This window comes from Aspergillus terreus, genomic scaffold (assembly GCF_000149615.1).
Source record: "Aspergillus terreus NIH2624 scaffold_11 genomic scaffold, whole genome shotgun sequence".
NCBI classification, from domain to species: Eukaryota; Fungi; Ascomycota; class Eurotiomycetes; order Eurotiales; family Aspergillaceae; genus Aspergillus; species Aspergillus terreus.
This window is the reverse complement of record NT_165934.1, coordinates 775913-798137: the sequence shown is the minus strand read 5'-3', so window position 1 is coordinate 798137 and position 22225 is coordinate 775913. Positions and strand designations below refer to the sequence as shown.

The 22225-nt window shown below is 53.6% G+C and overlaps 8 protein-coding genes across 8 annotated transcripts; 5 read left to right on the top strand and 3 right to left on the bottom strand.

Moving 5' to 3' along the window:
- Positions 1-560: 560 nt before the first annotated feature.
- On the top strand, positions 561-1015 carry ATEG_07713 (uncharacterized protein; the record flags this gene model as incomplete). The annotated part of the gene is made up of 2 exons (XM_001216334.1): positions 561-953; positions 1010-1015. 2 exons carry the CDS (start codon positions 561-563, stop codon positions 1013-1015), a joined length of 399 nt encoding a protein of 132 aa, XP_001216334.1.
- A 1077-nt stretch (positions 1016-2092) lies between these two features.
- ATEG_07712 (PTH11-like integral membrane protein) lies at positions 2093-3426 on the bottom strand (the record flags this gene model as incomplete). Its single annotated transcript, XM_001216333.1, has 4 exons — positions 2093-2457; positions 2508-2575; positions 2629-3002; positions 3073-3426. 4 exons carry the CDS (start codon positions 3424-3426, stop codon positions 2093-2095), a joined length of 1161 nt encoding a protein of 386 aa, XP_001216333.1.
- Positions 3427-5851: 2425 nt separating this feature from the next.
- On the bottom strand, positions 5852-6714 carry ATEG_07711 (uncharacterized protein; the record flags this gene model as incomplete). Its single annotated transcript, XM_001216332.1, has 2 exons — positions 5852-6616; positions 6685-6714. The coding sequence occupies 2 exons, from the start codon at positions 6712-6714 to the stop codon at positions 5852-5854; spliced, it is 795 nt and encodes a 264-aa protein (XP_001216332.1).
- Positions 6715-8010: 1296 nt separating this feature from the next.
- Positions 8011-9014, top strand: ATEG_07710 (oxidoreductase, short chain dehydrogenase/reductase family; the record flags this gene model as incomplete). Its single annotated transcript, XM_001216331.1, has 4 exons — positions 8011-8315; positions 8380-8745; positions 8796-8904; positions 8982-9014. 4 exons carry the CDS (start codon positions 8011-8013, stop codon positions 9012-9014), a joined length of 813 nt encoding a protein of 270 aa, XP_001216331.1.
- A 3234-nt stretch (positions 9015-12248) lies between these two features.
- Positions 12249-13165, top strand: ATEG_07709 (Ras family protein; the record flags this gene model as incomplete). The annotated part of the gene is made up of 4 exons (XM_001216330.1): positions 12249-12260; positions 12374-12488; positions 12588-12863; positions 12927-13165. The coding sequence occupies 4 exons, from the start codon at positions 12249-12251 to the stop codon at positions 13163-13165; spliced, it is 642 nt and encodes a 213-aa protein (XP_001216330.1).
- A 627-nt stretch (positions 13166-13792) lies between these two features.
- On the bottom strand, positions 13793-14946 carry ATEG_07708 (flavin adenine dinucleotide pyrophosphatase; the record flags this gene model as incomplete). Its single annotated transcript, XM_001216329.1, has 3 exons — positions 13793-14408; positions 14474-14640; positions 14740-14946. The coding sequence occupies 3 exons, from the start codon at positions 14944-14946 to the stop codon at positions 13793-13795; spliced, it is 990 nt and encodes a 329-aa protein (XP_001216329.1).
- A 582-nt stretch (positions 14947-15528) lies between these two features.
- ATEG_07707 (GMF family protein) lies at positions 15529-15851 on the top strand (the record flags this gene model as incomplete). The annotated part of the gene is made up of 2 exons (XM_001216328.1): positions 15529-15600; positions 15660-15851. The coding sequence occupies 2 exons, from the start codon at positions 15529-15531 to the stop codon at positions 15849-15851; spliced, it is 264 nt and encodes an 87-aa protein (XP_001216328.1).
- A 3605-nt stretch (positions 15852-19456) lies between these two features.
- On the top strand, positions 19457-20631 carry ATEG_07706 (uncharacterized protein; the record flags this gene model as incomplete). The annotated part of the gene is made up of 4 exons (XM_001216327.1): positions 19457-19620; positions 19684-20250; positions 20300-20494; positions 20544-20631. The coding sequence occupies 4 exons, from the start codon at positions 19457-19459 to the stop codon at positions 20629-20631; spliced, it is 1014 nt and encodes a 337-aa protein (XP_001216327.1).
- Between the last annotated feature and the right edge of the window lie 1594 nt (positions 20632-22225).

Sequence of the window (22225 nt, the reverse complement as noted above, 5' to 3'; positions counted from 1 at the left end):
GCAGATTTGCAGAAGTCTTCCTGTTTAATATTGATACCGCGCTCCCGTCCAATCGCAGGCACCGCCGGACAGGGAACTGGTGCCTCCCCGTACAAGGTACTCCAGGGCAATCCAATCGGATTGACTGTTGTGTGGAGCAGCCAATTTCCCTGAGGTCCCGGGCTAAGTTGGCTTGGTGTTCTCGAGCTGTGCGGTGTCGATGTGTGAGTGGAGCATGACATCTAGCATACCAGTATGTTCGCTAAACCGGCACCTGGGGCTGCTTTGTCCGGTGCGCCCAGGTTTCGAGCAGTCGATTAGCAGCCCGCTTCCAATGAGGATGTGACCGCGATGGGCAACGCCTGGAACGGAGAGTGTTTATTTGTGCCCCCGAAAAAAAAAAAAGTCCTCTCGAGAGGCACTATGTGTGGGCTACAAGAGAAATAGGGCAACTTTTGCAGCAGACGGACAGAGATATAAAGGCCCTCTACCTTCCCCAAAGCCAGATCTACTTGCGACCTGTTAAAGACGTCTGCGTCGTTGATTGACTGGCTTTATTTTCCTTTGGCTGACTGCCTTTCATGGAGAGTTCCAACCATCGCGATTTCACGCCTGACTTTTCACCTGGAGCCGGACTGTCAGGAGACCAATTGACGCTCACGACTGGCTTCTATGAATCCGCCAACTACCAAAATGTTGGAGAAGCCAATGCCAACTTCGAGGATCGTCTTTTCCCATCCCTTTTGCAGAATGGTTACCTAAATCCGACTTTACTTAACGTCCAAAACGATATCGACGACATCCCTGCCCCTGTGAGCCCAAACAGGGTTCTCGATCGGATAAGTGCTTCCATCAGCCAGCTATCTGATCTGGCACAAGCAAATCCTATCCTTGACGACCTTGACAATATTATGGAGTCCCACGGTGTCAACACCGATCAAGGCCCGGAAAGTGGCGCCAGTCGGCAAGGGCAAGTGTGCTATATGCTGTTTTTTTTTTTTTGAGCCCGGATCTAACTATCCTGTTTTAGCTGTGATGAGAGCCGCGACGATGAAAGCCTTGGATGCGGCTGGGTGAACTGCAAGCAAAATGGGCATTTTCAGCAAGACGCAGAGCTGCGCCAGCATATCAAGAACGTTCATGTGCATCCCCAATCCGATCCATGCCGGATGGGAGGATGCTATGATGGCTGCAATAATACGGGCTTCAGGTGCGGATGGGAGAATTGCAAGCACAAAGGACAGTTTCAGCGAGAGGCAGAACTGTGGCGGCATACCAAGCACATTCATCTGCATCCCAAATCTTTCCAATGCCCGGCAGAAGGATGCACTCGCCTTTTCAATAGAAAGGACAACATGAACGCGCACCTTCGTACGAAGCATTGACAAGGAGAGACTCTGGGGACCTCATTCCCTGGGGTTAGGATGGTAATGTAGTATTCTTTGAAGACTCTACGTTAACATGAAGCGTTGCTAAGCGTACTCAAACATACACGGATTTACTCTCTTTGGCTGTTCTACCAACAGCGGGATCTTCGACCAGAGAATGGTATTTGAGTTGCTGTTGTGGGCCGTTCTGGTGTACTTGTGAAGTCTACTGCCAAGTTGAAGGATGCCGAACAGGTCTGCAAAGCCCAATAGATGCGTTTGGTGTAAACAGCAACAAATCCAAGCCGATTAATTTTGATATCCCCCTGGCTTAGAAGCAACTTAACCATGGAAAATCACTCCTCTGTACTGGTAACTGAAGGTGGTGATATCTATGATAACCGTGAACCACGTACAAGCGCTGATGCAGCAGCCCACCGCTAGAATGTACGGGTGGGACGTTTATGGCCTCGGTAGTTGTCTTTCGTTGTACATACCCGATGACATGGGTATCTCGGATCGGCCCGAGCTGTCAACTCGACCCATGGATTCATATCCGCCAACACAAGGTAGGATGCAGACTCGCATATTAGATATTGGATCATCATGTATCATTAATCCCGCACCACATAATATACAACTCGTCAAAGACGGTAATAGTAGGACATGCAGAAAGTATACCGAGCACACATTAAATAAAATAAAGAATGACTGACTGAGCGAAAGAATGGACGAAACATAACTCATCATGAAGGATCCATAACCAGCCGCCGCTGACTCGTCGACTCGTCCTGCTTGTTGGACGTTTCCTGCACCATCTCGGTGATAACCTCGATGCCGCCGAACTGGGTGGGGCTGCGCTGCCCGGACTTGACGTCGATGGAGTACAGGCCCAGCTCGCGGTCCTGCGAGTAAAATTGGGACATCTTGTGGCGGGTGGCGCGCGACCTCCCGGTTGTGGTGGGGTTGCGCGTGTAGTTTTTGTAGCTGTTGGTCGAGAGAAATTTGGGGAAGAGACAGCTGACCAGGGGGCGGAGGAAGGGCAGACAGGCACAGATAATGGCGACGTTGCATTCCGCGGCCGTCCAGTAGGCGGCGCCGACGTTGCTCCCTAGCATCTGTTAGAGTGTGTTTGGTAAAAGGGGAGACGGGAGGGCTTACAGGAGGTGTCTGTAGCGGAGGCGACTTCCTTGAGACTTTTGAGACGGAGGATGCTGGTGATGACGACCCTGCGGGATGGTTACTTATTGCGCATCGATGGTTAGGTGGAGATGAAACAAACAGGATGCCCATAGCGAAGACTCCCATCAGGGCAAACTTCTGCATGCGCGGGAGCTGCAGGTGCGAAAGCAGCGGCATCGGCATGATCAGCAGGGTGATGTCGGTGACGATATTCATGGAGGCGTTAAAGAACCAGACGGCTTCGAAACTCATGCAGGAGCCGCCGACGGAGGGGTCCCAGAAGCGGGCGACGGGGAGGCAGTTGACAAAGGCGCTGACGACAGCCCAGGTGCCGTAGGCGGCGACGATAACCATGACGATGTAGCAGGCGAGACGGAAGCGCTTGTCGGGGAAGATACGCAGGTACTGGAACAGGATGGAGAACTTGGTGGTGCACAGGCTGGCGTTGTAGAAGGGGATGGCGGCCCATAGACGCTGAAGGTCATTAATATGGACGGCCTTGGGTGATGAATGGGTGTGTGCTTTCTCACACAGCACGGCGTACCTTCAGTTGTTGCTTGAACTGGTAGTCGGTGAGTTCGGACTTGTGCATGCCCAGGCCGAAGTGAACCTCTGTGGGTGGGTTAGCGTTGTCGTTGCTATAAGATGCGGGAGTAGGGACCGGCGTACCAGCGCAGACAAGAGCGAGGTAGACGACGGCGAAGATGAGAGAAACAAGAATCGTCCAGTCCTCGCGACCCATGAACTTCATCAAACCAGCTCGAGCGAGTAACCGCATACCGACGACGAGGATGGCAAGTCCAGTCAGCACGGCTGTCACCACCAGTGCTCGTTCGCCTCGGGCTGCTCCATCGCCGGGACTCCGCGCGAATAGCCTGTTGTGCGTTGTGTCGTCCATGATGCGTATGTGGAAGTAATGAATGAAATAATGTGTGCGCTATGTATGGAAAGGAGTGTGGTTTGTGTGCAAAAATCAAAATCAGAAGTGAATTAAGTATGCAGCCCCATGTATCCAGACAGGCCTCGGGTATCTCAACCAGAGGTTATCATGGATCGGAGCGCATGGAAGGACCGTAACAGCAATGAGAGTCGAGGAGAGTGGAGGTAGAACGTGGTGCCGACACGAGACGGATAGAAAGGGTCTTTTAACCATCAAGACTATGTATGATCTTCCTGGAGGACCCGTGGGGAGCACGGCCTGAGCCTCGTTCATCACTAGTCCATGTTCTGAGCCATGGTATGATGGTACGCAATAGCGCGTGCAGCTGCATGCAATCCCACCGGAGAATTGAGCCTGATTTCACGTCATCACCCTGAACAAAGTGGGCTTTCCAATCGCAATGGTTCAAGGGTAGAACGGTTCTAGAGACTAGTCGCAGAACCGGACTCCACTGTGGTGCCGTCGTCATCCAAGAGAACCGGCGCCCTGTCACTGGTTTTTCAGAAGTATCTGCTTTGGGTAAACGTTCCAAGACAGGAGCCACCTGCTCTGCGACACCTGCCTGGTGCGGTCTAGTGTGGTGTAAGTCGGAAGACTCATTGTGGAGATTTGGTGAGGGTTTAGCGCTGTCGGCGGTGCTGATTTGCTGCCCGCTCCACGACGCGTTCTGTCAGTGGGTTCGAAGCAATGCTTTGTTCGCTGCCTACGTGATGATGCCGAATGTAACTCGACGAGGGAACCGAGGATCGATTATAGTATTGTCAAGCAGAATGTTGCTCCCTACAAACTTCGTTGACAATGTAGGATGTTGATAGCTAAGACGTCTGGTCCCATGAAGTCCCTCCGGATATGATCGTATTATTGCGTGGGTAACAGTCAGATGCCGAGGGGTCTCCACAAATCATTATCTTCGGAGATTGACAGGAAGATCATGCGTCCATACATCCATCCTCGAGGCGCTAGCCTGCACGAGGACTATTGAAGTTTCTCAGGAACTCAGCTCCGCGAAAGTTCTCACATTACCGAGGATCCGCTTTGGTAGACAAGCTTCCAGGCCTCATTTGTAATGCAGCGCCGAATAACCGAGTTGGTGTTGGAGGTTCCCCGAACTGCTCGCCACTAGAAGGGTCAGCTCCTGCATGACATCGACCTCAATCGCCGACCTCGGGAAGAGATCCCATCAGAAGCTTGACCCTTTAAGAAGATCTGCAGGGAGAAGAAAGAGCCGAGCTTCCCAAACGCCGAGGATCAATAGACAGCGGTGGCGTCTGCCGGTTTGTCTTGGCCTGAGCCGCATTGTCCTGTCGCGAACGACGCGCTAACCAGGACGCTATCGTAACTTGGCGAATCAAATCATGTTTTTCATTGAAACCCTGCTCCATCTCGTGCCTCAAGCAATGCCGATCAGTCCTGGCGCGCAGAGTCCCTCAGGGGGAACTGTGTCGCTTGTTTCTGGAGAACCATCCTGATCCTGGTCCCCGGAGTTCTCGCTTAGTGTTTCTCCCCTCGACCCCAGACTGTATTTTCATGCATCGCTCGGAATTCTGTAGTTAAGCCGCAATGGAAATTGGTCTGGTCTCAGAGGCAACGATTGCCTGATGGGAGCCCTTGTGTGGCTGGAGATACCTGCCGAGCCAATTCACCGATGCCAGTTGAACATGCGTGAGCTCCCAGCGTAGGGAGCAAAGAGATCCTGGTGAGGGAAAACCAAGTTGGTTTAGTCATCCTGGAAGGCTTCTTGTTGGATACTCCGTAGAGTGGAATTGGAACTGGGCAGGTCATCTTACAGGACACCGTCCTCCTACGGAACTGCGTCTTCATTCATCACCATTCGCACTGCCGGGTAAGAGGAGCAGCGATATCCCACGGGAATCTCCAGATGCGGTCGCATACAAATCCCAGGTGTAGTTGGTTAATGGAGATCATCGTCGGCTGTCGAGATGGGGCGTGAGCATCACCACATGGGAGGAAACCGCGCAAACAGGCTAGCTGTTCCGCTCAATGCCGAACAGGGAATAAAGAGGATCAATAGTAGCATGGTGGAGAGTTGCATGATGACTAGTCTGTCAAGCCGTTCATGTTAGCGGACGCCACGAGCGGCGATCCCTCTCCATGGGAGGACAAAGGAAAACGAAGGCTTCGGTTACGGCGAAAGGCTTATCAATCAGTATGGGGAATGCTCCTAGCGATCAACAGCATGCAAATATGTATGAGCAAATAGTGATGTGATTTTGGCTCTATAGTATCGTACACACATCTTACTAATAGTAATAGTAATCTATCTAACAGTAATCTAACTGATAGTAATAGTAAACATGAAGTAAACACCACAGGCCATCTATACCAATGCTCTATATCGCTCAAACCCACAAAAACAACACGTTTAAGGTAATACAGGTTCCAAAAGTGTATAAACCCAACGAAAACACTCCGATATGCCCACACGCATGAGCCTCGCAATCTTCGACTTCAATTTGGGCGGTTTAGAGGATCGAGTGGGCCCGTCGTCGTAAGGCGGAGGTGGAGAGGGTTCATGCGGCTCAGCATCCAGGTGGGCCTCGATTTGTGTATAGAGATTCTTGATATCACGGTCCGACACCGGGACATCGGTCGTGTCGGGCTCAGCATCCAGGTGGGCCTCGATTTGTGTGTAGAGATCCTTGATTTCACCTTCTGACGCTGGGACATCCGTCATGTCGGGCTCAGAATTCAGGTGGGCTTCAATTTGTGTGAACAGATCCTCGATTTCATCGTCTGACCCCGGGACATCAGTCATGTCTGGCTCTTGGTTCTCCTCCATCAGTAACTCATCAAGTTCGTCAATCGTGTAGAGGCTTGGCTTGAAACGTTCTGGTCTAGGGTACGGGTCTGATGGGTTGCAACCAATGTAGAAGGACTCATTGTATACGTTTGCCTGGATATCGTCTGGTACGTGAACCTCGACTGTGGGGGTCTCTTCTACCCCTTCTGCCCGGATGTCGTCTGGTACGTGCATCTCGGAGGAGTGGGCGGAGGTTGTATCTGAGAACGTGGTGGAGTCGGTCATGAAGGTGGAGTGTTCGTCGTCGGATGTGTAGTCAGTGAGGGACTCTTCTACCTCTTCTGCCCAGTCAAACGCCTCGCCAGGCTTCAGGAGGTCATCAAGATGCTAGGATGGTGTCAGCATCTTGTCAGGATGGATGAGTGAAGGTGAGGGGTTTGGGGGATCGTTCTTACCTCCTGCAAAAGACAGTTTAGTTCCTCCATGTTGATAACAACAGAAGACAACAGTATAGACGAACGTTGTTAGATCAAGAAATATCAAAGGGTGATGGCTGGGTCACGCCAGAGCTCTGACAGACTCACCAGAAAGTGTCACAGAGTGTTCAAGATCGAGATCAGGACGACTCAAACAGAATGAGAATGTTCAAAGGATTATACGTTGGTGAACGTGTGAAGCACGGGTCGTATTGGAGAATGGTTGAGTAGCTGGTATTGGGAGGGAGGATCAAAGACGCTGGGAAGGTTGAGGTGGCAGGGTTGAAGTTCCATCACGACGTCGACGCAATCCTTTGTTGGGTGCTTTGTCACAAGCCCGGCCCAAACAATGACATCAACAAAGTGCATTGTATGAGACAACGATATTCGCCTCTGCAGATACAATGGGTCCTGATCTTGTCTTCCTGAGGTTTCTTGCTTGTCTTTCAGCAAGTCACGCCCTGTCCATGTGACTTCCCCATGACGATCTATACCAGGTAGTGCTTTGAAGGCTACAAGGTATCTCTATTGATCCCAAATCCCTGATGTACCTATCACTCAATCTACCTAGTACTCTGAAAAGTATAGAACATAGGTTTTCTGTTCCTATAGGTTTGTAACTTGTTTGGGACAACTTGGGAGAGAAATCGACCTGAGATGACTATCTCTGCCTCAGCGCCGAAGACAGGATCTAACAAATGATCCTATTCAAACTGACCCCAGTCCAACAGTCCAAAGTCATATATCCCAATATATTGAAGTCGTACCTACGGTGAGTCTCGATCCAGTACAGGAGTTGCGTGTGGCAGTCTATGTGTGCTGTGGGCGACAAAGAACCGATCCAGTGATAGCTTCAACGCTTTGCAATCAGCACCATAAGAGGCAATATCTTATAGAGACATCATCTATAATATCTAGTATAAACGTACCTACATACTAAAAGTACTCACCTAAGATCTATGTACGTCCTACTTCGGATAAAAGTCCGATCGGCCAAACCTTCAACCGGGGTTCGCCCCGCCCCCGATGCCGAATCACGAAATCGGCTCTTCCCCGCACACCGGCCTTATCATCGCTCATATAAGTCCGGTTGCCCTCCACTGGCGTCATTCTTCCGCTATCCCTTAGAATTCGCCCTCCAAAGGATCCCCAGACAACAGGAACTGTATGAAGCATTTCCAAGCGTACCGGAGCTCCATTGGATTCCTACGACGTCTCACCTCCCCGTCCCCTGCATCACCCTCCGCACTCTCGCGCGCAACCCCCTTCACCCCCCTCATCCAACCCACCACTCTGCACCGCACAATGGCATCCGCCATGGCCAAGCGCCTCGAGGGCAAGACCATTGTCATCACCGGCGCCTCGTCGGGCATCGGCCGGAGCACGGCGAAGGAGTTCGCCCGCACGGCGCCCAACAACCTCAAGCTGATCCTCACGGCCCGCCGGCTGGACTCGTTGAACCAGCTCGCGCAGGAAATCAAGGAGGAGGTTGGCGACGGCGTCAAGACGCTGCCCGTGCAGCTGGACGTGAGCAACCCCGCCGAGGTCCAGAAATTTGTGCCCTCGCTGCCGGCGGAGTTCCGCGACATTGATGTGCTGGTAAACAATGCGTGAGTCATAGCCATTCGGACGGGCGGAGACGAAGAGGATGCATGCTAACGTGCGTTGGGGCAGCGGCCTGGTCCGCGGCGTCGCCAAGGCCCCCGAGATCGATCCCGAGGATATCAACATCATGTTCGCGACGAACGTCAACGGCCTGATTGGCATGACGCAGGCGATCCTCCCCATCTTCAAGCAGAGACCTGACGGCGGACGCGGCGACATCATCAACATTGGCAGCATTGCCGGCCGTGAGGCGTACCCCGGCGGCAGCATCTACTGCGCGACCAAGGCCGCCGTCAAGTCGTTCACGGACGCCCTGCGGAAGGAGCTGATCGCGACGAGAATCCGCATCATCGAGATCGATCCCGGTCAGGTCGAGACGGAGTTCTCGGTCGTGCGCTTCTACGGGGACAAGGCGAAGGCGGATGCTGTCTATGCGTGGGTATTTGTTCGTTGTAATGGGGACGATGTTGCTGACGGATATGTAGGAACTGCGAGCCGCTCACCCCCGACGACATTGCCGAAGTCATCGTCTTTGCGGCGGGTCGCCGAGAGAACGTGGTGATTGCCGATACCCTGATTTTCCCCAGCCACCAGGTAAGTATGACAGCACGTGTCTGCAGCCATTTCAGCCACCGGGTCCTTGGCGGGATACGAAGACTAACCCTGGATAGGCCTCGCCTACGGCGGTACACAAGAAGGCTTAGATAAGGGACCTGCATGGAGGATGGTAGACGTAGAAAGAATCGGATATACATAGTATAGAAGCAACGTTGAATGACAAGCAATCACAAACCACGCCCATAATACATCGGACTATAGCCATCGAAGCATGCAACTACCAACGCAGGCCAGCCATGGTAAACACAGACAACTGGCCTGCAGTCTACGTGTCCGAGCGTCAACGGAATAGACGACCGGCGCAAACAACAAAGCTGTCTACAACGTAGTCTTGCAGATATACCGAGCCCGACATCCGCGATATCCCAGGTCTGGCGCATCCCCCCCCCCCCCCCCCCCCCCAAAAAAAGGGGGAATGAAGTCAGACTCCACCCAAAGCCACGGTGGCTGTCCCGACCAAGGGCCATGGGCCAAGTGAACCCTGTGATAGGGCCAGCCCGACGTGACGAGATTCGAGGTTCCTCCCACGGCCCCAAGGATGGACGGGCATCCCGCTCGCCAGTCAGCGAGGACGAAATAAAGTGATTGTTACTACTGGATGTTGCATTGCGTCCCGTCTGGCCAGAATCCCATCACGCACTGTGACTAGTAGCGACGGCACGCGTCTCTTTCCTGGATTTGGCACTGATCTCGGACGGACTTCACCTTGGGTCAGAGTGAATCCGCGTGAAACACGACCATGATGTCATTTGGGATAGAATTCGAATACGAGCTCGATTAGAGTGTGTCAGAAACGGACGTCATTTATGAGGTGGGATAAAGCATGCTTTGCATGACTGAAGAAGATACGGATACGGACGACGATCTTCGAGAAGCATCGCCCCTGCAGGTTTCATCCAGGAGAAAAAGGAAGGGAAAAAAGGGAAAAAGGGCGGTAGAGACACGAGGTCCGCCACTAACACCACGCACTAGTCCGTGCCAAGCGTCTAAGCTCCTGCGCTATCCCCCAAACAAACGATCGGCCCTGCGACTCATCCCCAGCAGGGACGCAGCCTAGGCTACAGAAGGACACAGTTTGGACTGGTACGGTGGACGTCTGGCCGACGGCCGATGGCAGACGGCAGACGGCACAACCGGGTGGATAGGTCATGGCGACAGACTACCGCCGTACATATATAGAAAGCTACGCTTGGGGCAGGATATGACACCTCAGGATGCTTCTTGATGTTTAACGTGCGCGCGCAGACCCTCCCTCACCAAACCTCCCCCTCTACTCGTGTTTGCGACATGGAGATGGTTTCCGGGATCGGCGCTGTGCCTCGACCATCATGCTTTCCGGATCCCCGTCTGACAGGGAATGCTCGACAAGCGACGACTACGGTTCTTCAGAGAGTCCGTCTCCCGTGAGTCTGGGGCGAACGGAAGAGCTTCGGCGTCTCTCGACGAAGAAGGATCAGCCTGGCGGTGCAGTAGTTTGGTCGACCGGAGGGCCGACGCTGCTGCGCTGATGCAAGAGGCCGCAACAGTGTCGGAGGCCATTTCTGCAGGATACATTGAACTCCAGCGGGGATGCAAGTTCGCAGAAGGTGTTTTTCCATCCATTGATATGGAGAGGGGCCTCGAACAATGACGTCGAGGGGGACCGGGACGTCGAATACCGCGGATGGCTTGCTCCTGCAGAGCGCTTGCACAGAGCCTCCTCAGCAATTTTTTTATTCGGTTTATTTTGGATATGTCACGACATCGGATTGCTCCGTCGCGCATAGGGGATCAGACCACAGACCATCCGTATCACGGTTGCGAAGTGGAGGCGTGGGGAGGCCCCCATCTGGGTCCTCGATCAAGGTGGATTAGTTAGTCCGCTAGCCCTAGAGCGCAGAATGCTCGCAATTCAGGCGGATTGCCCGCCGCCAGGGCATGACGATGGGAGGGAATGGATGATGTCAAGGCGAGGACAGACAGATCGGACAAGCTGTCATGGGCGGTACCCTAAGGCTGAGAATGCTTCTGGAAGCAGGACGCGCAACGGTCGCGGACGTCCGTGATGGGAGAGGGGTGTTTCTCCGTCTCCGTCTGGTGTCTTACCACGGAGAGCGACCCCGTCCTATACGATTTTCCCTGGACATGGTCCCAGGGCACCGCCGACAGTGTTCAACTTAGACTGTGATGTATCTTGGTCTTGATGGGATTGCATGCCGTGCCATATTGGGCGGGGAGATCAAAAGGGACTGACTGGAAGGTCGTCGGATCCGCGTCCGGAGGATGTGATTCGAATCGAGGTTAGGTTCGATTCCCTGCATGGGATGTCCAGCACCCTTTGCAGAGTTAAAGTGATTAAACCCACCCGCAGGTGGCCGTGATTGGCGACGAGACATGCAACGGTTTGGTGGGTGGTTTGCGGTGTTGCGTGTTGGAGATCCAGGGGGAGCTGGTGGACACTGGGAAAAAATGGGCTGGACGTGGAGCCCGAGGGGGTTGGGGGAGGGAATCAGAATAAAGCACTAACGATAATAATAATAATAATGTTGAAGATAGTAGAGTAGTAATGGGACGAAAGGTAAGCTCAGTTCATTTATTCGTTGTTATTCCCCTTTCCCGAGATGAAGCTGTCAGAGGGTTAATACCACGCACCGGGCCTGGAGTTGGATTGGCAAACCAACCATTGTTGGATGATTGATTAATTGATTGATTCAGATTGAAGGATGAACCAGAGACGTGGTCACTGCCTTATATCAATAATAATAAATAATCAATTATCTAAAACATCCAAAATCGAAATATAATATAGTAAAGAAAAAAGATCAAGTCTCCCCACTTTCTCCGACCTCCTCGTTGCTCTAAACTCTCCTGAATCATCAATTTCCCCCTTCTCTTTCTCCTCTACCATCCCTCTTCCTCTTCCTCCCTTCTCTTTTCTTCGCTTCTCTCTCCATCACAATCCCAATTTTCTGGATCTCTGGACCGTCTCCACCCACTCCAACCGGGAAATCGTGGTCCAACAAAACAAACATTCGGCGCTGTCAATCCTAATCCCGTCGCCGAAAGTTCCACGAACCCCCCTGATCCTCCCACATCCCTCGCCCGCTGCTTTAAGCTTGGCCTAGGTCGCTAGACCCGCCGTGACTGTGGACTACCGACCCTGAAAGCGTCTCTGTTTTTTTGCGCAATCCCTCCCGACAACCTGGGCCCTGACTTCTTGTCCCTACTGCATCAACAAAAAAAGAAATTTTGTGCTGCTGTTGGGATAGCTTCCATCTCCCTCCCGATCCCCCTTCCTTTCTCTCTCTCCCACTCATCTTTCCCCTTCAGATCCCGCCGTCATGGCTTCCAAGGTACGTTCCCCCCCCCTGAGTCGCTATCTTCATTCCCTTTTTCTGGTCGGCCTCCTCGGTCAACTCAATCGTTCCCTACAGGATGATCGAAGGCTCATGATTTCTCCCGACAGTTCCTGAGAGAATACAAACTGGTGGTAGTTGGTGGTGGTGGCGTCGGAAAGTCCTGCTTGACCATCCAATTGATTCAGAGCCATTTCGTCGATGAATATGATCCAACAATTGAAGGTGCGCGACCTCGTGAATTGGACGGATTTTTGGCCCTCCCTCTCCCCCTGAATGGGCCCGCGGAAGCACTCAGAAACTTATACCTGCCTCTCTGAACAGACTCCTACCGCAAGCAGTGCGTCATCGACGATGAAGTCGCGTTGTTGGATGTCCTCGATACGGCCGGCCAGGAGGAATACTCCGCAATGCGGGAACAATACATGCGCACCGGCGAAGGCTTTCTACTCGTCTACTCGATAACGTCGCGTCAGTCCTTTGAAGAAATCATGACCTTCCAACAACAGATCCTCCGCGTCAAGGACAAGGACTACTTCCCCATCATCGTCGTGGGTAACAAATGTGATCTGGAAAAGGAGCGGGTGGTTACCGAGCAGGGTCAGTGGTCCCTTCTTCGTTCCCTATCACCAAAACCCCCGAATAGCTGCTAACCCCCTGCAGAGGGCGAAGCGCTCGCCCGCCAGTTCGGCTGCAAATTCATCGAAACCTCGGCCAAGTCCCGCATCAACGTCGAAAACGCCTTCTACGACCTTGTCCGCGAGATTCGCCGCTACAACAAGGAAATGTCCTCCTACCCCTCTGGCTCCGGGGCATTCGGCTCCCGCGCCCCCGAAGGCAAGATGGACGTCAGCGAACCCGGCGACAACGCCGGCTGCTGCGGCAAGTGTATTGTGATGTAATTTGATGGGAGGGAACGGCCACACGCCCCCGGTCGATCGATACCAGACGGGACGCCACGCCCGGCTCCCACCACACGCACAGAAAGAAGAAAACAGAAAAAGATGTATATCCGACTTGGAAGACAGGACCCACGGCCGCCGGCACCCAGCTGGAAGGTGGCCGATCGATGCGTTTTGGATTGTGACTTTTATACCACCACCCCATACGAGACTCGCGCCCCATGATGTCTGTCTGTCTGTTCTTATCCCCACACCGTCATCGTCTCCATGACTGTTCGATTCCCCCTTTGTTCCTCTGTTTTGTTTGGTTTATTAAAGTCTGTTCCGGATGACCTTGGAGGCGGAACGAGGACTGGCCTGTCAATAGATCTGTCCGGTTATATAGGTACATGCTATTGTCTGGTCTGGATTTCTTTTTCCTTGCTCTTCTTGTTGGTCTACTTATCATTGCTAGATTGCTAGATTGACCTTCAACGTACATGGACATTGACTCTTAAGTTCTTCATGTTCAGACGGACCCCATGGGTTTAGGCTGCTCAGATCCGTGTATCGTCTGTATCGCGCATTGTACGTGTCAGCACGTACCAAGATGAATGTACAGCATGGAAAGGAAAAGGCGTGAGCCATCTACTCCTCGTCAGGAGGATCCAGCTCATCCTCCTGCGCCACCCGCTTCCCCTGGACATTCTCCTCAACCTCCGCCACCAGCGAATCCATCGCCTCCTGATCCGTCCCGACCAGCGTCACCGTGTTGCGCTTCTTCCCCCAGCGCGGATAACTCCCGACCTTGATCCCCTTGGGGTTTGCGCGGGTCGCCAGATCGGTCAGATAGGGCGCCACCGCGCTCTCCGGCAGCGGCGTGCTAAACAGGTACCGGTAGATGCCCTTGCCCTCGGGGTTCGTCAACCGCGGCAGCAGCGCCGGCTTGAGGCTCTCGAGCAGCCGCTCAAACAGCCGCGGCACGCCCGGCAGGATGTGCACATTGCCGTTGACTACGGCGATGGGCACCCACATGTCGTCGGCGACGAAGAGGGCCTGCTGCTCCGCGGGGAGATTGGGGTCGTACGGCAGCTCGACCATGCGCAGTTTAGCTGTGAGCCCCGGCGATGGCGTGTCCCAGTCGAACTTGGGTTGCATGGGGTGCGGCTTGGAGAGCTTCTTCATGCGCTCGAAGGCGGGTTGGTGCAGTTGCAATTTTAGGCCGAAGGCTTTGGCGATTGATTCGTAGGTGATGTCGTCGTGGCTGGAATATGGATATGTTAGTTTGACGCTGGGATGGGAAGGAAGGGAAGGAGAGGGAAGACAGACGTGGGCCCGATGCCGCCACTGGTCACGACGAAATCGTAATTGTTGCTCATGCGCCGGACCGCCTCGATGATCTCGCTCTCATCGTCAGCGATTACTTCCACGCGTTTGAGCTGGATGCCCAGGGAGAAGCAGAATTTGGCGAAGAAGGCGGAATTGGTGTCGATTGTCTGGGCCGAGCGATTAGTTGGGTCAAGCATAGGGAAATCGTAAGACGATGAATTAATATGAAGCAGATGATATCAATGTATCGATGTGCAGGAATGTACCTTTCCGCCGAGCACCTCATCCCCAATGATCAGACACGCCGCCGTGTGTATCGTCTTCCGACTGTTTTCCACCGCGGATGATGTCATCTTGGGCGGTGCGGCACGAGATAGAGGAGACAAGGGAGGAGATAGGGAAGACGAGGCGGCGACGGGGGTGATTGACGGACGGGCGAGATGGCGAGTGAGCTGGGTGAGACGAGAGAACATGGGGAGGAAAGAATATGAAGGAGGGGAGGGGAGGGAAGGTGAGAAAGATGAAGGGCTGCGGCGGAGGCAGATGGAGTGCGGGCGGAAGAATGATCTCCAGGTGCGGCGTGACTTGGTGGGGAACTTGTCGGTGGCCGCATTTCTTCTCGTGTCTGGACTTTTCCCCCCCGCAACACCCTGACAAAGGCTCGGTTTGGTCTCTGGATTCGTATTCGGGGTCTTTGCCAGCTCTTTTCGGCCGTTTCAACTCTCTGTCCGTTGGTGTCGTCCCCCGCACATCCACCATGGTGAGTCTGCCCCGCGCCCCTTGATGACAGCACCGCACATGCTGAGTCGGTTCAGTCCGAGTCCAGGTTGTACACCTTCTCTCCGGAGACGAAGGAGAAGCTGCGCAAGTTCCGTCTGGGGACGTCGCGGGCAAAAGATCCCCAGGCCATCATCTGTAGGACCCGTCTTTCCGCGCCGACGCACCCCCCGCGCTCTCCCCCGCTGGCATAACGCACAAGATTGACCGCTGCGATAGACATCATCGACAAAGAGACCCAAGAGATCCGACCCGAAGATGGCGAAGTCTACACCAAGATGGATGATCTCGCCGATGAGCTGCCCGAATCCTCTCCCCGGTTTATCCTCCTGAGCTACCCCTTGACCCTGGTATGATTGCACTGGCCTATGCCATCTGGCGGAAACAAACTCATTCTTGTTCTGGACAGGCTTCTGGACGTCTCACGGTGCCGTACGTTTTGCTCTACTACCTCCCTGAGAATTGCAACCCGTCCATGCGGATGCAGTATGCTGGTGCAGTGGAGTTGATGCGCAACAACGCTGAGGTACAGCGCGTGATTGAGGTCCATGAGGAGGATGATATTCTTTGTATTGAGAAGAGGCTGCAAGGCGAGGATTAGGGGGTATATTTTTCGTTATAATGTTATGACAGGTGATATATGGACTGGCGTTCTTTGATTAGATTCGTTGAATGACAGTGTTGGTTCGTTATGCGCGTTAGTCATGGTCATAGGTACCTACTAGGTAGGTATATCGGCATATCGCATGTGCTGCTTCAATTCCTGGTTACTTGCACGACAGCTTGGATAGCTGGGATAGAGTGTGTATTCCGCCGCCGCTTGTACTGTACAGAATATATAAACCGTGTTTGGCAGCAACCCTTTGTCTTCTATCACTGTCATGGAAACGCGCACCTCTAGCATTAGGGACATGTTATATATATAGCATTCAAAGCCGCAGATGATGTGCAACGCAAGGGATATAACGCTCAAAGGCAACTCATGTGCACGATATCCACACAAGGCACTATTGCAAACTTTGACTAATGTGATATATATTATCTTGCAATCAGATACCAGCTGCTCGTGATGGTAATGGTAGAATAGTGGATTTGAGATATCCCCTCTTAACGGGGAGATGTATGTAGTCCGTAGATATATATCGAGCATTAGTACAAGTCAAATGGTCGGGAACATCTGATCATGTGACCAAGCGTACAGATAGTCGGCCTACCTGCCTAACATGCCCATAAGACATAGCTACAACGGACATCAACAACTCACTCCTGAACAAGCCCTTGACATGATGGGAATCATACTCATGAATCAGTCGAAGCCAAGACGCACGAACAGGATCAACATGATAGACCTGCAGAACTACTAGCATCGTCGGCCATCACCCCTGTCTGGTTTGGGCATTGGAGAACAATTACTAGTGCCATACGAGGCCCCGCAGTGGAGCATCAGGAGGTGCCATATGGCGACTCGGTTAGGCTAAGAACACCTCCAGACAAGCGACCAGCATGTCCAGTCCCAGCGACTCGGAGGACGCCTGTGATTGGGGCCCACTGGGCATCCCACAGATCGGACGGTTCAAATCCCTAGTGTCCACGATACCGCTGATGATAGGCAGACGGACCCAGTGACCTGGGCCTCTCGGCCAGGCACTGACCACCACGACTGCCTGGGAACTCCACCAGTGGAGATGATGACAAGAACACGTCGCGAGATGGTCCGGTTCGCTACGGAGTACTTTTGGCGGTTGGGAGATGCATACTCCGTAGTCAGTCTGCACGGAGTACGGAGGACTTGTGGTGGACCCTGCCGTGGAAGCACGCCAGAATCGCATCCATCACCACTAACTAACTACTACCGCCACCTGGATCAGACACCCGTCGAATGACGCCTGAACCCCCGGTCAGGCCACGGGTGGAGAACCACCGCCTTTTTACCTGAGAGGTAGGATTCCTCCGAGACTCTGGCGTCAATCTGCATGGGACGGCAGGAACCATGCAACTTCTGCCCTCCATGAGGTTTCTCCTCCCTCCCTCCATGGCAACGGCAACCATCCCCCGTGGCGATGGAGACACCGGATACCCGGCGTGCATGAGGCCGTTACACTTGCGTTGCGTGGTGGTGACTGGCGTGCAGCATGCACGGACGAAAGGGGCAACTCGCGTAGCCACATCCTGGTCGCGGTCGGCGCGAGTGACCCGAGCAGGTGTCCTGACGGGAGGGGTTACGCATTTGTACGGGGCGAAGCATCTGGACAAGCGTCTAGAAAGCAAACCGGTCCGTTCCATGATGCCGTCATGGGGAACGGTGGACCAAGCCGAGAAGAAAAAAGAAAGGAAGGAGAAGGATCGCACTATATGATTGTATGTATGCTCAGCTGCATAGGGAGATGAGTTATGTTCTACGGGACTAGCACGATGGATCCGAGCCGATCGGTCAGCGCTGCAGAGGAGTTCGAGGCGAGAATATTGCTTTTTCTGGCTGCCCCTGGTAGACCCCCCTGTCCGACTCCCCTGTCGTTGGCTTGCAGAAGAGATGCAAGTGAATACCGTTCCGGATGATTCTTTGTTCTGAAGGCAAGGAGCAGGCGGGGATCAACCGTTCGCAGTCCATGTGGTCTGGATGCTGGGATTTTGACCTGATGAAGTTGAGGAGTTTATGGCAGGACATGATTCTCTTTCAGACAATTATATTGTTGGATATACTCCCGAGTACGAAGTATAGTACGGAGTATGGAGTACAAAGAAAGGAGAAGGAGATCTCTGACCTCGATCTCATACCCGAACCAGTATGTATGCGACTCCACTGACAACCTGGAATGGGCTGATACGATGGCCGATCTTTTTATAGCCCCGTTGGCATGTTGGCTGGTGGAGGAGGAGAGGTGGACGGGGCACGCCGGCCGAGTCATGTTCCTCCTGAATGGCGGTGTTTAGGGGTGGTGCCAGCGCTGGAAGTAGTCATGCTAGTCACGATAGGGTGTGCCCATCCATGGGTCACTTCCGTTGTCGGGATCCATGGATGCGAGATGACGAGATGCGGAGTAGATGATATTGGCGCAGTTAATTCTTGTACGCATAAATGGAAGAGAATGTAGGAACTATACAGATGTAGAGTAAAAGCTGTCGGGGTTTGCTCTTAGTTACCTCCAGTGGCAGGACTGTGTACAGAGCACGGAGGACGGTATGTGAGGACGCCGAGTGGCTAACTGCGTCCGGGATAGCGGAAGCGGCGCTAAACGTTAGGGAGTGGAGCGGGACCACTTGGGTCACCAATCACGGGGGGAGGACCCCGGAGCGAATTCCTTTGGAAGTTACTTTGGTGACTGGCGGGGGTCCTAGGGGAGAGTTAGGGAGGCATCTCCTTCCACATGGAGTATGAGCCGGCTTCACGTCGGAGTCAGGCAGTCTTCTGTGCAGACTGACAGTAAAACAAAAATAAAATAAAATAAAGTAGCTATATACTCCTCTATTATTTAGTTTATTTTATTTATTATTTAATTCTTCATTAAATAATAAATAGAATACTTAGAAGAGAAGAAAATAAAATAAAATAAAACCCTCCCCTCTCGCTCGGCCCCAGAAAGTTTAATCGGCTTGTATTTATCGTTCGGCTTCTGCCCTTTCATCCACCCGCTTCCTCTGTTCCCTCTCTTCCCTTTTCTTCTCCGTGGTCTCTCCCACTTCATCACCATCCTCCGTCGTCACCGTCTCCTCCAACATCACTCCCTCGAGGATTCTCCCCGTCTGAATCTTCTCCGACAGACCGTCTCTGTGGATTGTCGCCTGTCCAGCTGGTCTCTGGATCTGACCGCCTGTCAGCCAATCAATCTGGTGCAGACCCTGCACCGCGGGTTTCCCAGCTCACCGTCTCGCTGGGTCGCTCTCCCAGCCTGCTGGTTCCGTGTCACCGACTCGACTATACGCTGCTTGGGTTTCCTGTCCGTCGTCTGGCGCCTTCGCTCCTCGTCGACCTTTTCTCCCCATCCTTGGTTTCGCCGACCGTTGGAATTCAGCACAACACCACGTTCCAAATAGCATGAATCGAGAAAACTAAATCGGCCTTTGATCGACATACGACACGACTATTATTACTTTCCACCCAACACTATCCTTACGATATATCCTTATCGTCATTTTAATCGTCTCCGATCGATGTCTTCTCTCTAACGCAACCACCCCGCTGTTTCGAGCTAAATTCCGACCGCGAAAATGTCGGCTCAGCAGGATCCCACCCAGCAGGGTGACGACAACGGTCTGTCCAAGTACATCAAACGCATGCGCACCGTCCTGAAGCGAAGCTCGACCTCCAAGTCCGCGCCGCCCGCCAGCGTGCAGGAGACGCCCGCCGCATCCCAATCCAAGACGCCCACGGCGTATGTGCCCGACCTTCCCTTTTCGACCGCCTGCAGTCTCGCCCCATACTAACTTGCATGCAGCCCCAAACCCTCCACGACCGCCCCCGTGCCCGCAAAGAAGCCAGTGCGCAAGCCGGCCCCCGAGCCCACCGTGTTGACCCATTGGAGCGCCATCCAGGAGGAACGCGCCCGCGCCTTGTTTGCCAAATATGGAATGACTTTGGAGCCGGGCGAGTGGAAGTCGTCGAGCGACATGACCGTCAAGCGCGTCACCAAGCCCATCCGCATGCGTGTCCGCCGCACCTGCCACCGCTGCCAGACCACTTTCGGCCCTAACAAGGTCTGCGTCAACTGCCAGCACGCCCGTTGCAAGAAGTGTCCTCGTCATCCGCCGGCCAAGACCCAGGACCACACCGAGACCGCCCTCCATACGCTGGTGGCCAAGGGCAAGACGCCCGCCGTGCCCACGAAGATCCGGGAGCCGCCCTTGACCATTCCCTCGCGCACGGGCGGTCAGGATCTCATTCGCAAGCCCATTCGTCAGCGGGTCCGGCGCACCTGTCATCGATGCCAGACGACTTTTGCTGCGGGGGCGACCGAGTGTGCCAGCTGCCATCATATTCGCTGCAAGATCTGTCCTAGAGACCCGTACGTCACCCGACCGGTCCATTGGCCCCATCATACTGACCCGTTTCAGACCCAAGTTACACAAGTACCCCGACGGCTATCCTGGGGACGCGGATCCCCCGAAGGAGCTCCCTGCACGGACCTTCAAGAAACCCCGACAGCGGGTGCGGTACTATTGTCACAAATGCTCCACCATGTACATGGCCGGGGTGAAGATATGCGGGACCTGTGGCCAAGAGAGAGGACCGGAAACTATACGAGACCCGTACGTGTGCCCACTGGTTTACTGGCGGACGATGACTGACGAATCCCAGACCCAAGAAACGGAAACCGGAAGCCGATCCGGAGATTGTCAAGCGGGTAGAGGAGCGATTGAATGGCCTCAAGCTGAGCGCCGGATAGTTTCTGGAATGTGGATGTTTTGTGCTATTGCCCTGCAGTTGTTTTGCATCATCATTGGCGTGTTTGATTCCCCTCTCGACAGCAAGATTGCATACACACTCTTTAGCGTTGTCCCCCTACTCTACCGATGACAGGATGAAGTCGACAGATGGACTCCTGGATGAGCTCTCGTTTTGAATACTACGTTTGTCCCTGGCTGGCCTAGCGTCAGCCCCGAGGGCACTATTGCGTGACTCTAATTGAGATACCTATCCGTGTAACCGGAGTTGAGTCTTGTATACGACGAACGACTCGCACACGATCGATTACGACGCCTAGACTCGGACAGACTCCAAGATGGCGATGTGACAGTCCAGCCCACCGAACGAGAGAGGGGCTGGTCTGGAATGATGCTTGGGGCTACGTGCCACCAGATAGTGCCCGATAGTGTAAGACACGGACGGGGAGTAGGCCCCGATGTAGTAGTTACTCCATGCGGGTGTGGATAATCGTTAAACGTCAATACATTAGTGCCTGTTCCAGACTATTATTTCCGTAACCCCTGATAGGACCACGATTAATTACGGAGTAGACTATTTTAGATCCCCAGCGATGATCTTGCATACATGTAAATCCTCACATCGTCCAGGAGAATTAACGAAGGAATGTAGCAAATACCGACCAAACCCCGGGCTCCTTCAAAGACCAACACGGCAAGCGACAGATTCCAATCCAGACGGGCCATCCATCCACCCGTCCACTTTCGAATCCTCCTGACAGACGGGTTCCAGACTGACGGGTCGGCGACCCCGGAGCCGAGACAGCGCACACGCAGATGGGGTCTGGCCTGTCGTCTTCCTTAGTCCGGGATCTGGGTTGGCTTTGGACAGGTAGCGCGCAGCGCAGTGCATCGCAGCGCACGGTCGCAAGGCAAACGGGTGGCTGACCCGACAGTGAGGTTGACACGGACGTTGACGTACCAGACGCATTGGACGGGACAGTCCCGTCGGATGTATCATGCCCGTTACGCGGACGGGTCCCTCTTAGCTGTCCTGTCGACTGGGCCCCGTACCTGTGCAGATAGACCCATGTGGCATGGTAACTATCCAGAGGTAGAAGGAGAAGGAGAAGCTTCGCAACGGGCTGGCTGTGACTGGTCTATATGGCGGGCGGAATACCGGCAGAGTACCTAACTACGGAGTACGGATTGCTATATTAAAGCCCGCGCAGGGCTGCTTTAGTCTCCTGCCTGTTTGGGTAAGCTCCGATGCTGGAGCGGCGATCGTGTGATGCCCTTCATATTATTATGTAGGTATGTATTATTATTGAGGACGGACGAGTGGAATGTAGGGAGGGAGTGGGTGTCGCTGTCATGCTGTTAAGGTTCAACGGTGTCCAGGGATGGTTATGTACGGAGTATGTGTACCCCGTGCGTCTTGCGTCCCTTTCTGGCTTGTTGCAGATGTTTGAATCATGCAATCGGGGTCTAACGGTTCTGGGGGGCAGGGACGGAGTAAGGATGTACTCCGTAGTGCGATCGGTTGGTGGGATCGGCGGTGCGTTATTGTGATAGTGCAGTCGTAATATGATCCAGGCTTAACCCTGTCGCGATCAG